Here is an 18,015-nt window from a genome sequence, read left to right as displayed (position 1 = left end):
TTACCAACTCCACCATGCACATAAAAAAAATGCAATCCCATGCCAAAACGCATTTAAACGCATGCACACGCAGCTTTCTTTTTTCTGCGTTATGTGCGGAGGCGTAAGCATGGGTTTACGTATGCAGATTATACACTGCGCACAGAAACGCTAATGTGAACCTAGCCTTAGAGAGCATAAAGTCATAGAATAAGTTGAAAAACTTTACTATACACCTTGTGTAGAAAACATGGAATCTCAAAACCTTTAAAAATTCTTAGTAGGAGAACACCACCACATCAAGAGTTGAGTAGTGGAGCCAGAGATCTCAAAGGGTCAGTATAGGCAGGAGTCAAAAAGCCAAAATGAAGTTTTGGCAGTCAATATGGAGTCTTGTACTTGGACAACACAACAAGTAGAAGACAATCTTTGACCACTATAACCAATGTCGAGCTTAGATTTCTAAAAGCTGCTGGAGGAAATCTCTTGGGTCCAAATTGATTCATGACTGTACAAGTCAAGGTTCATAAACATTAAAGTTAGAAGTTGGATCACCAGAGCAATCATAGTATGATCATATACTAGAAACTGAAACGCCAGGCTAAAACCTTCAAACATCTGCAGATATGCCATGAAGAGCTCTCAGAAGAGGTTTCTGGGGGAAGTAAAAGAGCAGAGACCATTACAAGAAAGTCATGGTGTTGCATCAATGTTCTACCTCTCCAAGTAAAGGTCTTTCACACACATTTTTTGGGACCATGCATGATCCACATGCTAACTAAGATACAATCAAGTATGAGACAAAGGGTATGGTTCCAAGACTAATGGACGGTAAGAAAGAGGGAGAGTGAAAGACCTGTCTAGTGACCAAATGACAGTAAAATAAGTCATCAGGACCTACATGGCTATCCACTCCATGAGGTTTGTAAAACAGGCAGAAGAGGAATACTCTAAAGCAGAATTAATATCTTTTTGGCTGGATGATCGATTTACCCAAATAGGGTCATTGTTCTTATGCTAGATGAACTATTCCTGAACACAGACAAGAGGTTATATAGAAGATTAACCTGAGGTTGACTCAGGATAGGGGAATTTTCGTCCTGTTCACCTGTCAATCTTCTAAAGATTCCAGCAGTTATAGACAGACATTCCGTAGAACAAAGGAGAAGCTCTGCTCCTCCATCAGAGGAGGCTTTTTTTCCCTCAGTTTGTGTTGTCTGCGGTTTTCAGATTTCATTATAGACTTGGACACTGAAGATGAAATTCTTCTTAATTACTGCATTTCTCTGAAATCGGAGATGTCAAATTCACACAGGCTTTCAAGCTGAAATACAGTACTTAGTTTCTAGAGTAACAACCCAGCCACAGATCACATGGGCCTGGCCGCAACAAGTAAGACGTAGATCCATGTTCTTCAGGCAGAAGACACTTCAGATCATCTGGCTGGACACTCTGCTTTAAGGTGGCCGTACTTGATAAACGTTCGACTAGCCATTTTCAAAGAGGACCTGTCTTTTTGTAATAATATAACTATTTCCCAAGTGGCAATTCTAAAATAACCTTTCTTAGAACTCTATGTTCTGACATTTTTCCTCCTGGAGACAAGAGTGGCACCGTTCCTGTAAGTTTCCTAATTCATGTAACCTCTTTTCAGATGAAGGAATGCCACCACAAATGCGAAAATATAAGGTCGTCCAGCGGGCACAGACTCCAAGAAGACCAATCTGCCCGAAGAAGATGAAATTAAACTTCTACCTGGATCTGGAATAAAACTATCAGCCGCCAGTAACTGGATTATATGGAGGCCGTACAGGAAGGAGGAGGCCGTAATGATGACGAACGCTAATAATCGGCTGCATCAGATACTCAGTTGCCGTTGTAATTTTGAGAACCATAGGTTTTCCAGACTCCTGAATGTAAATGTATTTTTTTTTTATTTAATCTATATTATTTTCAGTTTTTCGTTTTGTTCTTTACTAGTCTAAAAACATTTTTCTATATGCCCCTTACCCCCAATTATTTTTCCTTATATTTTTTCCTATTTGTTCATTTTTTTATTCATTACTGCTCTTTTTGTTCCTTAACCCCTAAGGCAAGAAAAAAAAGGGGGAGTTCAAAAGTGAGGATATAAAATGCGCTTTGATTTCACTATCGCCACCCGAAGTTTTCCCATAATCCCCTGCGATAAATCAGACTGCCAATGTTCCCAGTTCATACAAGCAAACCATTGAGTGTAATGACTGACCCACAGTTTCTCCAGCACTAGAATAGGGGGCATTGTATGGGACAAGTCAGATATCGGGGAGGAAGGCGCTGAAGACACTGGGATCTGGGACAGAGAGGATAAGATTTGGCCTTTATTGATCATAGCTTAACCCAGGATGTAAAAAAGATGGAAGATGAAACAACTCCGTCCCTCCCACCCAACCAAGTGGGGGCGACAAAGGGCTTCTCCTTCCAAATGCATCTGTTGTCCTACAGATTTTACCCAAAGTCCAACCACAGAGGTTTAAAAAGATGGGGCAGATTGAGGTCTATGTCTATGACATCACCTTCTCCCATGGGCCGACTTGCCCTACAGCATGCTCTATAAAGTTGGGGCTCTCAAACTGTTACTTTGCTGAAGCGTAATAGCAAAGCACTTGAAGGGTTACTTTTGCTTTCATAAAAAGAGTATAATCTGATTTGTGCTTGTAAAAAACAAGAGATTTTATAATTTACTGCGTGTTAAAATTTTCAGCCATTCTTGAGGTATTAACACTTTTCCTTTGTTTACAGTTTGTAACCAAGGAGACGACCACCGCTGCTAGACAACAAAACATGCACAGTGCATAGAAACTCTTTTCCATTGCGCTCAGAGCACAGTTTTGAAGCCTGCCAAGATAGCAGTTACCTCCTAATCCCAGCCAGTTTCAGCACAGCGCTTACGAGCCAGACAGCAGTGGTGGTCGGTTTCCTTAGCAACAAACTGTAAACAAAAATACATTTTAATAAGTGGTAAATTGCAAAAGTGCTTGTTTTTGCTAGCACTATCCGACAATATCAACGATAAAAATGGGAATAGTACCCCTTTTATATCCTTTCACTAAGGGCCGAAAGTTTGCCACCCAGTTTTCCCAAATGCCAATAGCCATTCAAAAGTCTAAGGCTATGTGCACACGTATAATGGTCCTCTGCGGATTTTTCCGCCCCGGAATGGATAAATCTGCAGGGCAAAAACGTTGCGTTTTTGCTACAGATTTATCGCGGATTTACTGCGGATTTCACTGCGGTTTTACACCTGCAGTTTTCTATTATGGAGCAGGTGTAAACTAAAGCTGCTGCGGAATCCGCAGAAAGAAGTGACATACTGAGGAATGTAAACCGCTGCGTTTCTGCGCGTTTTTTTCCACAGCATGGGCACAGCGTTTTCTGTTTCCCATAGGTTTACATTGTAAACTCATGGGAAACTGCTGTGGACCCGCAGCTGCGGAAACGCTGCAGATCAGCAAAATCCGCAGCGTTTGCACATAGCCTAAGAAAGCCGAGTGTCAACCCCCTCCACCCCCCCCAGTAGAGAGAATAACAATGGTTATACTGGTTGTCACACAACTTTCCCAGAAAAGATGGCAACTCTGAATCTGGGGGATGTGAGGATATGTATGAGGGAAGGCTGACAGGAAGCAGCAGAGGAGATGATTACAAGAGGGAGAAATCTCTCAGACATGGCGTTCTCACATAGCGGCCCTCCATGACAGACCGTCCGTGTACACCATTACACAGACCTTTCCCATAATATAACCAGGGACTTTCCAGAGAATCCAGAATTAGGGCTGATGATCTACCTAAATAGAGAGCAAGCTCTGTGACAGAAACCATGCCGGCAGCAAGTTCCCAGTATGGGGAGAAAAAGCAAATTTAAAAGGTCAAAACTGCCCCCTAAAAAGGGAAATTTATACCCAGAACAGTCAGAGAATGCAGCTGGGCTCCAGCCTGACAATATCAGAAAACAATTACACCCATCAGACAATGAGAAACGCATGCCCAACCACGCAGAAAAATAACCAGGCCCCGGCTGACGGCAGCCATCCCAGGGGTGTCTGGCACCAAAATTAAGTTACATTAAAAAATACACAGAGATTCATCCAGAAAAAAAAAGGAAAGGGATGAGTCAGCCGTACGGAAGCACAGTCGATGCATTATATGATTATAATACTCCCGTGGCAGTGTGACAGGCCGCGCCGGTGTGCCTAGTACATTCACATATTCTCTTACTACTGATTGAGCTTTATGAAAGAAATTATATGACTGTACCAATTTATCACTCTGTAGGTACCTGCACAGGACTAGAAAGGAAATACTGAACCACGGATTTATTACTGTATACTGAAGTACGGATATATGATGCTGCAGGTACCCGCACAGGACTAGGGAGGTACTACTGAACCACAGATTTATTACTTTGTAGGTACCTGCACAGGACTAGAGAGGTACTGTACTGAACCACAGATTTATGATGCTACTAGTACCAGCACAGGACTAAGGACGTACTACTGAACCACAGATTAATTTCTCTGTATATACCTGAACAGGACTAGAGAGGTACTACTGAACCACGGATTTAGGATTCTACCAGTACCAGCACAGGACTAGAGAGGTACTACTGAACCACAGATTTCTCTGCAGGTACTAGAACAGAGCTACAGAAATGCTATTGATGTACAGATTCCTTCCTATGCAGCTCCGTGCACAGAGCTAGAGTAAGAGTAATACTACTGACGAGGCTCGGACTGGCCCATAGGGTAACGGGAATCCCTAGATGGGCCCTTCCCCCCCACTGTATGGGCAGTACTTGACATAATTCACTTGATTCACTCTGTACAGAAAAAAGCAGCATCTCATCGTTCATTACCCAAACTACCCAGTTTATTATATATATTTGTGAACTAGGGTAGAGTAATACTTGTATTCAGGTCAAAAGTGGGCCCCCCAAAGTCAATGTTACTGGTGGGCCCTTGGCACCCCAGTCCGACACTGCTACTGACGCACAGATTCATCCTATGGAGGTACCTGCACAGAGCTAGAGTGATACTACTGAAGTACAGATTCATTCCTATGGAGGTACCTAAACAGAGCTAGAGTGATACTACTGATTCATTCCTATGGAGGTACCTGCACAGAGCTAGAGTGATACTATTGAAGTACAGATTCATTCCTATGGAGGTACCTAAACAGAGCTAGAGTGATACTACTGATTCATTCCTATGGAGGTACCTGCACAGAGCTAGAGTGATACTATTGAAGTACAGATTCATTCCTATGGAGGTACCTAAACAGAGCTAGAGTGATACTACTGATTCATTCCTATGGAGGTACCTAAACAGAGCTAGAGTGATACTACTGAAGTACTGATTCATCCTATGGAGGTACCTGCACAGAGCTAGAGTGATACTACTGAAGTACTGATTCATTCCTATGGAGGTACCTAAACAGAGCTAGAGTTATACTACTGATTCATTCCTATGGAGGTACCTGCACAGAGCTAGAGTGATAGTACTGAAGTACAGATTCATTCCTATGGAGGTACCTGCACAGAGCTAGAGTGATACTACTGAAGTACAGATTCATTCCTATGGAGGTACCTGCACAGAGCTAGAGTGATACTACTGAAGTACTGATTCATTCATATGGAGGTACCTAAACAGAGCTAGAGTGATACTACTGATTCATTCCTATGGAGGTACCTGCACAGAGCTAGAGTGATACTATTGAAGTACAGATTCATTCCTATGGAGGTACCTAAACAGAGCTAGAGTGATACTACTGATTCATTCCTATGGAGGTACCTGCACAGAGCTAGAGTGATACTATTGAAGTACAGATTCATTCCTATGGAGGTACCTAAACAGAGCTAGAGTGATACTACTGATTCATTCCTATGGAGGTACCTGCACAGAGCTAGAGTGATACTATTGAAGTACAGATTCATTCCTATGGAGGTACCTAAACAGAGCTAGAGTGATACTACTGATTCATTCCTATGGAGGTACCTAAACAGAGCTAGAGTGATACTACTGAAGTACTGATTCATCCTATGGAGGTACCTGCACAGAGCTAGAGTGATACTACTGAAGTACTGATTCATTCCTATGGAGGTACCTAAACAGAGCTAGAGTTATACTACTGATTCATTCCTATGGAGGTACCTGCACAGAGCTAGAGTGATAGTACTGAAGTACTGATTCATCCTATGGAGGTACCTGCACAGAGCTAGAGTGATACTACTGATTCATCCTATGGAGGTACCTGCACAGAGCTAGAGTGATACTACTGAAGTACAGATTCATTCCTATGGAGGTACCTGCACAGAGCTAGAGTGATACTACTGAAGTACAGATTCATTCCTATGGAGGTACCTAAACAGAGCTAGAGTGATACTACTGATTCATCCTATGGAGGTACCTGCACAGAGCTAGAGTGGTATTAGCGAACAGAAAGGAGAGAAGAGTCAGAAACATGAATTTTTAAGGATGAGGGTTATGTTTTGTGTTTTTGAACTAAAAAAATATAATATAATATTGAAAAAATTTGTTTCCATGAAAAGTCCATGAGGAAATGTGCCGAATCGATCAGAGTGTAAAGGTACCGTCACACATAGCGACGCTGCAGCGATACCGACAACGATCCGGATCGCTGCAGCGTCGCTGTTTGGTCGCTGGAGAGCTGTCACACAGACAGCTCTCCAGCGACCAACGATCCCGAAGTCCCCGGTAACCAGGGTAAACATCGGGTAACTAAGCGCAGGGCCGCGCTTAGTAACCCGATGTTTACCCTGGTTACCATCCTAAAAAGTAAAAAAACAAACGCTACATACTTACCTACAGCCGTCTGTCCTCGGCGCTCTGCTTCTCTGGTCTGGCTGTGAGCGCCGGGCAGCCAGAAAGCAGAGCGGTGACGTCACCGCTCTGCTTTCCGGCTGACCGACGCTCACAGCCAGAGCAGGAGGAGAGCAGAGCACAGCGCTGGAGGACAGACAGCGGTAGGTAAGTATGTAGTGTTTGTTTTTTTACTTTTAGGATGGTAACCAGGGTAAATATCGGGTTACTAAGCGCGGCCCTGCGCTTAGTTACCCGATGTTTACCCTGGTTACCAGCAAAGACATCGCTGAATCGGTGTCACACACGCCGATTCAGCGATGTCTGCGGGGAGTCCAGCGACGAAATAAAGTTCTGGACTTTCTTCCCCGACCAGCGACATCACAGCAGGGGCCTGATCGCTGCTGCCTGTCACACTGGACGATATCGCTAGCGAGGACGCTGCAACGTCACGGATCGCTAGCGATATCGTCTAGTGTGACAGTACCTTTAGGCAGGAAGAGCGGCTCATTGTGCTGGTGTTTACCCACTGAGAGTTATTTTTAAGGTGACCCTACTGTTTTCTTTGAAATCCAGTTCTATCTCCTTCTCGGGAAGCTCCGAAATAAACAGGAAAGAGAAGGCTTAAAATGGAAACCTCTAATGGAAATGGTGGAAAAATCAGTGGCGCTACTAGCCACCCTGCCGCTAATTATGCACTCATTTTCTTGATGACTACCCCCATCATCCTCCCTCAAAAACATTTTCCTGGAAGAGTTTCTGAATTTTCTTAACTCAGTGCATTCCAAGATCTTAGAAGAAAAAAAAAGAAAAAAAAAAAAAGGGCAACGACAGCTTACTGTAACTGTAAGGCTATGTGCACACGTTCAGGATTTCTCGCAGAAAATTCCTGAGAAAAAAAAACGGACATTTTCTGCAAGAAATCCGCAAGAAAACCGCATGCGTTTTTCCAGACACTTCCCAATGCATTTTGTAGTGGGAAATCCGCAAAATTAATGAACATGCTGCGGTTTTCACCACAATGCATTTTTTTCGCGGAAAAAAATGCATCATGTGCACAAAACATGCGGAATTCATTCTAAATGATGGGATGCTTATTGTATGCAGGGTTTTTTTGCGGTTTTATAGCGTTTATCGGGAAAAACCGCAACGTGTGCACACAGCCTTAGGGTGCTGGGAGTGCCTTCCTGGATCGATTTAATTGGAGTGTTAAAAAATTATAATTAAAAAAAAAAAAAAACATGGCTGCTTCTACAAACAGCGTCACCGCCTGTCTACAGGTTGTGCGTGGTATAACAGCTCATTGAAGTTTAGGGAGCTGAAATGGAATACCACACGCAACCTGTGGAGATGTATAGCAACATTTCTGGAAGCAGACATGTTTTTCCAAAGAATCCCTTTAACGCAGTTAACTATCACAATAAAAATTAAAAATATTGACCCAATAATAGTCAATGGCACAGTTCACAGTTTTCCACACAGACTGTCGCCCTGACTGGGCCGATCTTTTGCATGGTTGTGTAAATTTGCCATAGGGTGCATTCACAGTGTAGCCCTTTTGGCCAGCAATAGGTGAGGGCTACGGTGGCAGGATGCAACAGGTCATGTAGGCCTCATTTATCAAAACGGTCTTTGTTGCTCATGGCAACCAATCAAATCACAGCTTTCAATTCATATTCTACTCCTGAAAAATGAAAGCTGCTCTGTGATTAGTTGCTATGACATGTTCCATATTATCCTGCCACCATACCAGTCACATAACACTACCTGTGGGTTCGCTGGCAGCTGAAGTACAAAACCCTGACATGTAGAAGGTTGGGAAAAACATGGCTGCATTCTTCCAAACCGCGTCACACCGGAGAGCCTGCAATAGTAGCACACAAGAACACTGTGGCAATACTGGCATTCGAGAATATGGCGTTGATGACGATGAGTAACCCCAGATGCTCATTTACTGCCTTGAAGCCAAACTGGCTACCTAGCTCCAATTATATGGCTCCATAAAATATTCAAAGTCCTATAAAACATGACAATGCCGGTGAGAGTCAGACTGCGCCAGAGAACTACACCGTGTTGGGTCTGTGCTGACAACGTACACTGGCCCGGGGCTACTAATCCTTGGCATCAGCACCATCTCCCATGAATCCACTTTCTAAATACAATGTTATTGTTCGAGGTCCGCCCGGCGACCCACTGCAAGGTGCTTTTTCAAACAGTAACGACCTGTGCTGCAATCTGTCTTTATAAAGCAGAACAAAGGCACCAATTGTCTGGAGCTCCATAATACAAGAAACCAGAGGGGAAAGGGATATCAAATATTAATATCCTCCACCTTCTGTGTTACAGTACCACATCACTGCCAGGACCAGAGATGGGCACTCGTGCATCATTCTGGACCTATACACTCAAAGGATTTTAAGGGTATGTTTACACTGAAATATTTTTTTTTTTTAATATGGATTCATTAGCAGATCTGCTCCAAAATCCACATTTAAAAAAAACTTTACGAGGGTATTGTCACAGATTCTTTTACATGGATTTTGAAGCAGATCTGCCAATAAATCTATATAAAAAATATTGTGAGAGAAACATACTTTGGGGGTACTTTTCTGCAAAGGGGACAGGATAACTGCATCGTGTTTAGGGAGGATGGATGGGGTCATGTATTGCAAGATTTTGGCTAATAACCCCCTTCACTCAGGGCATTGAAGTTGGGTCGAGGCTGGGTCTTCCAGCATGACAATGACCCCAAACACACAGTTAAGCCAACCTAGGAATGGCACCGTAAGAAGCATTTCATGGTCCTGGAGTGGCCTAGCCCAGGGGTGTCAAACTGCATTCCTCGAGGGCCGCAAACCATGTGTGTTTTCAAGATTTCCATAGCATTACACAAGGTGCTGCAATCATTATGTGTGTAGGTGATTAAATTATCACCTGTGCAGTACAAGGAAATCCTGAAAACATGACCTGTTTGCAGCCCTCGAGGAATGCAGTTTGACACCCCTGGCCTAGCCAGTCTCCAGACCTGAACCCAACAGAAAATCTTTGGAGGGAGCTGAAATTCAATGATGCCTGGACAAAACCGAAACCTGAAAGATCTGAAGATCTGTATGGAGGAGGGGGCCAAAATCCCTGCTGCAGTGTGCAAACGTGGTCGTGACGTCCGTCGATAAGTCATTTCACTGCACAACGACGTACAGCACAAGATGGAAGTGTGAAAGAAGCCTAAGCCGACCCGAGTATAAGCCGAGGCATCCACTTTTGCCACGGAAAACTGGGTAAGCTTATTGACTAGAGTATAACCGGGTATGCATTGTCCCCCCCATCCTTGTTCTGGTATGTGTGTGGCTCACACTGTCCTGTCCTGCTAGGAGTGTGTGGCTCACACTGTCCTGTCCTGCTAGGAGTGTGTGGCTCACACTGTCCTGTCCTGCTAGGAGTGTGTGGCTCACACTGTCCTGTCCTGCTAGGAGTGTGTGGCTCACACTGTCCTGTCCTGCTAGGAGTGTGTGGCTCACACTGTCCTGTCCTGCTAGGAGTGTGTGGCTCACACTGTCTTGCCCTGCTAGAAGTGTGTGGCTCCCCTTGTCCTGCCCTGATATGTGTGGCTCCCCTTGTCCTGCCCTGATATGTGTGGCTCCCCCTGTTGTATGCATAGCTCCCCCGGTCCCACATTGCTCAGCTCTCCCCACTTCCCCTGGTTGTATGCATGGGTCACATTGACACCCCCACCCCCATCATACTCACACCCCTCGCGCCTGAATCTCCGTCCCTGAATCTCCGTTGTCACGGCGCCGGCGGCTCTCCTATGCTCAGTGGTTACGTGGTACCGCTCATTAAGGTAATGAATATGCACTCCAAGCCTATGGGATGTTGTGAATTCTGTTGTCAGGCTCCCTCCTGTGGTCATGAATGGTACTTCGGCTGGTTCTGTCCATGGACTTTCTCTGGTGCCTGTGGGTGTTTCTGAGTTTCCTTCCACAGGTGACGAGGCTAATTCGTTAGTGGGCTGCTCTATTTAACTCCACTTAGATCTTTGCCCCATGCCAGCTGTCAATGTTGTACTATGGCTCTAGTTCACTCCTGGATCGTTCTGAGTTCCTGTTGCTCCAGCAGAAGCTAAGTTCCTCTGTGCTATTTTGCTTGTTTGCCATTTTTTCTGTCCACCTTGCTTTTGTCAATATTGCCTTGCTTGCTGGAAGCTCTGGGACGCAGAGGGGCGCCTCCCGCACCGTGAGACGGTGCGGAAGGTATTTTTCCCTGCACTCTCTGTGTGGTCTTTTGTAGGTTTTTGTGCTGACCGCAAAGTAACCTTTACTATCCTCGGTCTGTTCAGTAAGTCAGGCCTCACTTTGCTAAATCTATTTCATCTCTGTGTTTGTATTTTCATCTTTACTCACAGTCATTATATGTGGGGGGCTGCCTTTTCCTTTGGGGAATTTCTCTGAGGCAAGGTAGGCTTTATTTTTCTATCTTCAGGGCTAGCTAGTTTCTTAGGCTGTGCCGAGTTGCATAGGGAGCGTTAGGCGCAATCCACGGCTATTTCTAGTGTGTTTTGATAGGTTTAGGGATTGCGGTCAGCAGAGTTCCCACGTCCCAGAGCTCGTCCTTATTATCAGTAACAATCAGGTCCATTATTTGTCCAAACCACCGGATCATAACAATGGGAGTGGAGACGCGTCCATATTCATTACCTTAATGAGCGGTACCACGTAACCACTGAGCAGAGGAGAGCAGCCAGCGCAGTGACAACATAGATGTAGGGACGGAGGTGCAGCGACGGAGGGTGAGTATGATGTCTTCTGTTAGCTGGCGGCTGCAGCTGTCACTGTGCTCCCCCCTCCCCCACCAGCGTTCTGGACAATTGACTTGTGTATAAGCCGAGGGGGGTGTTTCGAGCACATAAAAATTGTGCTGAAAATCTCAACATATATACAGTAAGTTCTGTTTTTCTATTGCATCAAATACATATTTCATGCAATAATTGCTAATTAATTCTCTTAAAAAAAAATCATCCAATGCAATTTTATGGATTTATTTTTTAGATTTGGTCTCTCACAGGTGAAGTGTACCTATAAAAAGTTACAGACTTCTCCATTCTTTGTAGGTGGGAAAACTTGCAAACATTGGCTGTGTATTTATTTATTTTACTCACTTAGCGCCATTAATTCCACAGTGCTTTACATGCATTACCATCACTGTCCCCAATGGGGCTCACAATCTAGATTCCCTATCAGTATGTCTTTGGCGTGTGGGAGGAAACCCATGCAAACAAACACACAAACTCTTTGCAGATGTTGTCCTTGGTGGGATTTGAACCCAGGACTCCAGAGCTGCAAGCTGCAGTGCTAACCAGAGAGCCACAGTGCTGCATCAAATACTTATTTCCCCCCACTATATTAGATATCTGTCAACCAACCAATCATTCAGCTCACTGCCCTCTACCCTCTCCCCCCCACCCCCCAACCCCCCCATATACAGCAATGCTCGGTTCCTCCTAGATGAGATAGTCGCTACCAGAATTATCTGGAAACAGCTTATCCTTCCGATGAACAAAAAGGATCAGACAAATTGATTTTAACCTCCTTATCATTATGACACCCAACCAGTAGCGTAGCTACCGTGGGAGGGGGGGGGGCACCCGGAGCTACGCTAATTTAACTGTAACATTATGCGGGCAGAGCGGGGAGAACCGATCTCCGTGCTCTGCCGCCGGCCGCCATGGGGCCCCAGACCAGGTGGGGGAGCCCGGTGCCAGCAGTGGGCACCCCGCCCGTCATCGCAGGGTCAGCTGTATCGGCATTTAGCCGGAACAGCTGACCGCATTGATGAGGGAAGGAGCACCCCCTGTCAGCATCTGACGTCACCGACACTGACGTGGGTGAGATGACATCACTGCCCGGCGCCCGCGATCCAGAGGTGAGCAGGAGCAGCGGAGGAACCAGGAAGGAGAGAGGTGACTTTATTGTTTTTCTTTATGGGGGTGCAGCCTTATACTACAGAGTCTGCCTGGGGAAGGAAGGGGTGCCGCCTTATTCTACAGAGTCTGCCTGTGGGGTGCTGCCTTACAGAGTCTGCCTGTGGGGAAGGGGGCTGCCTTATTCTACAGAGTGTGTGTGTGTGTGTGTGTGTGTGTGTGTGTGTGTGTGTGTGTGTGTGTGTGTGTGTGTGTGTGTGTGTGTGTGTGGGCGGGGGGAGTGCTGCCTTACAGAGTCTGCCTGTGGGGAGGGGGGGGGTGCTGCCTTATACTACAGGGTCTGCCTATGGGGTGCTGTCTAATAATACAAGGTCTGCCTATGGGGTGCTGCCTTATACTACAGAGTCTGCCTATGGGGGCTGCCTTATGCTGTAGAGTGTCTATGGGAGCTACCGCGTGCTATAGAGTCTGCCTATGAGGGTGCATTATACAATATAGAGTAGGCCTATGGGGAGTGCATTATACTATATAAGATCAGAGGCATTTGGTGGACGTTAGTCTAATTTGTATGGGGGCTTTTAATCTAAAATTTGGGTGACAGGATCAGCCATAAGAATATGCATGTTGTTTCCTGACTCTTTCAAAGACAGAACTCAGAAAAAAGAAAGGGTCTAGAAGGACTTAGCCTAGAACTCCAGTGGCATGTCAACCAAAAATGTGTATGGTGATGTTCCAACTTTTATCTGAAACCAGTTGTTGGCCAAAAGAAGGGGCTTAAGGCCCCTTCACATTAAGCGACGCTGCAGCGATACCGACAACGATCCGGATCGCTGCAGCGTCGCTGTTTGGTCGCTGGAGAGCTGTCACACAGACAGCTCTCCAGCGACCAACTATCCCGAGGTCCCCGGTAACCAGGGTAAACATTGGGTAACTAAGCGCAGGGCCGCGCTTAGTAACCCGATGTTTACCCTGGTTACCATCCTAAAAGTAAAAAAATCAACCACTACATACTTACCTACAGCTGTCTGTCCTCCAGCGCTGTGCTCTGCACTCCTCCTGTACTGTCTGTGTGAGCACAGCGGCCGGAAAGCAGAGCGGTGACGTCACCGCTCTGCTTTCCGGCTGACCGACGCTCACAGCCAATACAGGAGGAGTGCAGAGCACAGCGCTGGAGGACAGACAGCTGTAGATAAGTATGTAGTGGTTGGTTTTTTTACTTTTAGGATGGTAACCAGGGTAAACATCGGGTTACTAAGCGCAGCCCTGCGCTTAGTTACCCGATGTTTACCCTGGTTACCAGTGAAGACATCGCTGGATCGGTGTCACACACGCCGATCCAGCGATGTCAGCAGGAGTCCAGCGACGAAATAAAGTTCTGGACTTTATTCAGCGACCAACGATCTCCCAGCAGGGGCCTGATCGTTGGTCGCTGTTACACAGAACGATTTAATTAACGATATCGTTGCTACGTCACAAAAAGCAACGATATCGTTAACAATATCGTTATGTGTGAAGGTACCTTTAGTTACAAACACTTATGTCAGGGTTAGCAAAAAAAAAAAAAAATGTGTATGGTGGTTTTTCAACTCCGATGACAACAGATCTCAGAGGAAAGGAGTCAACAAGGCTCGGTCTAAAACTTTGCTGGATGGATCAGCTAAAAACATGGATGGTGGTGTCCTAACTTTCCTCTGATGCTAGTCATTGTCAAATAGAAGGGGCTTGGTTATAAACACTGGTGGCAGGGTCAGCCAAAAAATGTGTATGGTGGCTTCATGACTCTGATGGTAACATATCTCAGAGAAAAGAAGGGGTCAGCAGGGACTTGGCCTACAACTCTGGTGGAAAGGTCAGTCAAAATGTGTATGGTCTCTAAACTTTTCTTCTGATGCAAGATGTGAGCCAAAAGAATTGGGTTGGTTATAAATACTGATGGCAAGGTCATCTGCTCACTGATGGAGGTCCTGAACTGGAGACCTCTCTCGATTAACTATGAAAATATCTAATGGGGGTTACTGAAAAAGTGATAAGTGGTTGTCTAAGCTACCCAATACAAGTCTTGTGTAGAGTACTGCAAAATTTTAAGGGAATGCTCACATTTAGTGGCTTCTGCTTGTCCAATGAGACCATATGTTGGGAAGCTGACAAATGGGAGGAGAATGTCACCTATTACCAAAGGTCTTACAGCAAGATACATAAACATCGAAGACTCAAGGTTACACCAAAAGTAAATGTAGAGTCCCAAGGTAGAGGTTATAGGACATGGCTGAAAACAGCCGAGCAAAGCAAATATAAAGCCCTGTCTCCCACAGGGAGAGGGAGGTGAAGGCAAGGCCGCCACGACATTGAGTGAGGTCTGGGGCTTCCAGCATAGTAATAACCAGAATCCCTGGTCTACTGAGCCAGTCAACACTCTGAGCAGGTGGACATGTCCCAGCAGGCCTTACCTTTCTGACACAGACACCTAGAAAATTGATATTGACAACCCCTCTTCCCCCAATAGCTGACAACGAGCCAGTTATTGTTCCCTGAACAAAAAGTGGATGGAGGTCAACCTTGGTTTAACTTAACCAGGGCCCAGTCATTCAAAAAAAATCTATACATACAGACCCTGCAAACGAGATTAAGTTGATGGCAGATCTCCCTCTAAACGCATTACCCACCCGGATAACACAAGCTTTGCACGCCACAGAAATAGCAAATTAGGAGATTTGTTTTTTTATGTTATATGCACGGAAGGATCTCATCTAAGAATCTTATGGAGGCCATAGATCATCCTGCTGCTAAATCACAGATGGTGAGAAAATGGAGATTTCTGCCTATACATCACCATGAAAAAAAATAAATCCATTCATTACATTTTTTTTCTTTGCTCTGCCCAGTATTAAAGTAAACTATGGTTGCATAATCTTTCTCAGAACGCCTAGGGAAATGGATTTTAAAAAGTACAAGGTAAGCCACAACACTTTCACACCTTTTTCTTTTTCCCCCCCCATCTAAGGCCAGTCTCACACGTCCAGATATTTCCGGTACAGGAAGAAACGGTACCGGCGCTATCCGTGTCCGTGTGTGCACGTAGGCCATCCGTGTGTTTATCGTCCGTGTATTGAAACAAATTTGTTTCAATTTTAACCCTATGACTTTAAAAAAAAAAAGCACACGGACGGCATCCGCGCGCGGTACGTGTTTACACGCACCCATTGACTTTAATGGGTCCGTGTGATCCGTGCGCTTCCACGAACACTGACATGTCTCCGTGTTTTGCACACGGTCCGTGAAAACACGCTGACATCTGCAGAGACACATTTATTTTAATCTGTCTACGTGTGTCAGTGTCTCCGGTACGTGAGGAAACTGTCATCTCCAGAACACAAATCCAATAAAATGTATATTTTGTTATTATTCTATGCATGCAAAATACATTAAAAATATTGCTCTTTTTACTTGTTTCCAAAATACTGAAAAAAGTAAAAAATACTTTTTCCAACTTTTAATTTTTGATTACAGAATATTGAAAAATATAAATGTAACAAAAAACATTCTTAAAAAAAAAAAAAAATCTCTTTTCTCAGTTGTTTTGTTTACAAAATATTGTAGAATATATTTAAAAAAAAAAAAAGGATTGAAAAAGAGTGAAAAAAAAAATGGAATATCCACTTGATTGAACCCTGCTTAGATAACCAGGCTAATATTATCGTATCCCTAAAGAAGAGGGAGGATTGGGGAGGGATTAACCTGTCACATATAATAAGAAGCTACATCAAATCATTGAATGGTTCCGGCCACATTATGCAAAAATGTTTAGATTTTAATTGACATCCCCTTTTATAAGCTTCAATGTAAATATTCAATAGAACATTGGAAATGTTTTATAAAAATAAAAAAATTATGCAATTATAAAATAAATAATAACAAATATAATTTTTTTTTTGTACCTGTTGATTGATGTCGGAGGTGAACTGATGCTCATTTTTATCCCCAAATCCAGTGTCTTGTCTCCAAGTAGGAAATGTTTTGTAAAAAATAAAAATAAAAAGCTAGAATTTGGCGATGTCACTGCGTACAATGAACGGTTAAAGGGATAAACCAATCCATCTTGTGCATTCACTTCCTTTTCTGTTCCAAGCCAAGTAACCACTGGCTCTTTCGTTTCACCCCCCCAAAAAAAAAAATTTTTAAATCTAAAGAAAATAAAATTTGTTAAAAAAAAAATAAAAAAAAATTTACTACAGCCCCTTATGTTCCAGCCTAGCCATTATACTCGGTGGCCAAAGAAGAACATTAAAAAAAATAAAAATAAATAAAAATAAAAATTTGTTTTAACAGCTGTTGTGATGTTGACAAGGCAAACTTTTAACCCCCAACGTTCAGAATGACATGTCACAGCGGTTTTCATCCTCTGCTTAGATTACAGATAATTCTCGGCATAGTCCAAAAAAAATGAATACATAAAAAAAAAATACATATACGGATAAAAAATGCAAAATGAGCAGCAAATAAAAAAAAAAGGAAAAGAAAAAATAAGAATGAAAGGCATCTGTACCAGTGACCACAGCAGAAGGTAAAGCAGCAATGCACCACTTCCCTGGTGGGTAAAGAAGGCTCCTTGCAGCAGGAATTTTTCAGGATTTTTTTTTTTTTTTTTTTTAAATCTTGTTAAATTCTCTTTCTTAAAGCAGATCCAGTTTTGGTAAATCCAAGAGGCCTGTTAGATCCTCAGGCTTTCCAGGAGACCCTGCCCAGCATGCACCATCCTTCCCATAGTCTGTGCACTCCTCTTCCCCTTTCCACATCCAACAGGAAGGGACAAAAAAAAAAATTAAGTACAGGGTTGTATTGCAAAAAAAAATTATTTTTTTTTGCAAGGCCCAGATTTAGCAGCTGAGTGCAGGGTGTAGGTAGCCTGAGATAGATAGGAGAAAATCAGTTATTTTCTGCCTCACTGTCCCCTCCCTCCTTCCTTTCTTTCCCCTCTTTCTTTCTTTGCCCTCCCCCCTTCTGCATAAATACAGGCAGGAGCTGCAATAAACACAGACTGGGCTGTGCTGCTCCCCTCCCCCCTTGCCTGCTAGAAGCTGGGCTGGGCAATGGCTCCTTCCCTCCTCCCCCAGCTAGCTCCCTTCCTCCTCTCAGTGACTGGGAACACACACTGGATACAATGTAGCACTTATTTATAAACAAATGTGCCAGCGTTCTAATGAAGGGTCACGTGGGAGGGGGGGGCTCCAGCGCTATATGGAGACCTTCATATATGGAGACATTCAA

At 44.1% G+C, this 18,015-nt stretch overlaps 1 protein-coding gene across 5 annotated transcripts in view; it reads right to left on the bottom strand.

Moving 5' to 3' along the window:
* Window positions 1–17,750, bottom strand: part of ARHGEF11 (Rho guanine nucleotide exchange factor 11) — a 184,052-nt gene extending 166,302 nt beyond the window's left edge. For 3 of the 5 annotated variants that reach the window (XM_069728322.1, XM_069728333.1, XM_069728341.1), the window contains exon 1: window positions 16,686–17,750. In XM_069728322.1, the coding sequence (XP_069584423.1) occupies window positions 16,686–16,720 (35 nt within the window). In that variant the 5' untranslated portion in view covers window positions 16,721–17,750. The remainder of the gene's footprint in view (window positions 1–16,685) is intronic. The other 2 variants (XM_069728315.1, XM_069728350.1) reach the window with 1 other exon arrangement.
* Between the last annotated feature and the right edge of the window lie 265 nt (window positions 17,751–18,015).

Source organism: Ranitomeya imitator, chromosome 1 (assembly GCF_032444005.1).
Source record: "Ranitomeya imitator isolate aRanImi1 chromosome 1, aRanImi1.pri, whole genome shotgun sequence".
NCBI lineage: Eukaryota > Metazoa > Chordata > Amphibia > Anura > Dendrobatidae > Ranitomeya > Ranitomeya imitator.
The sequence above is the reverse complement of the archived record's forward strand: the minus strand, read 5'-3'. Positions and strand labels throughout refer to the sequence as shown.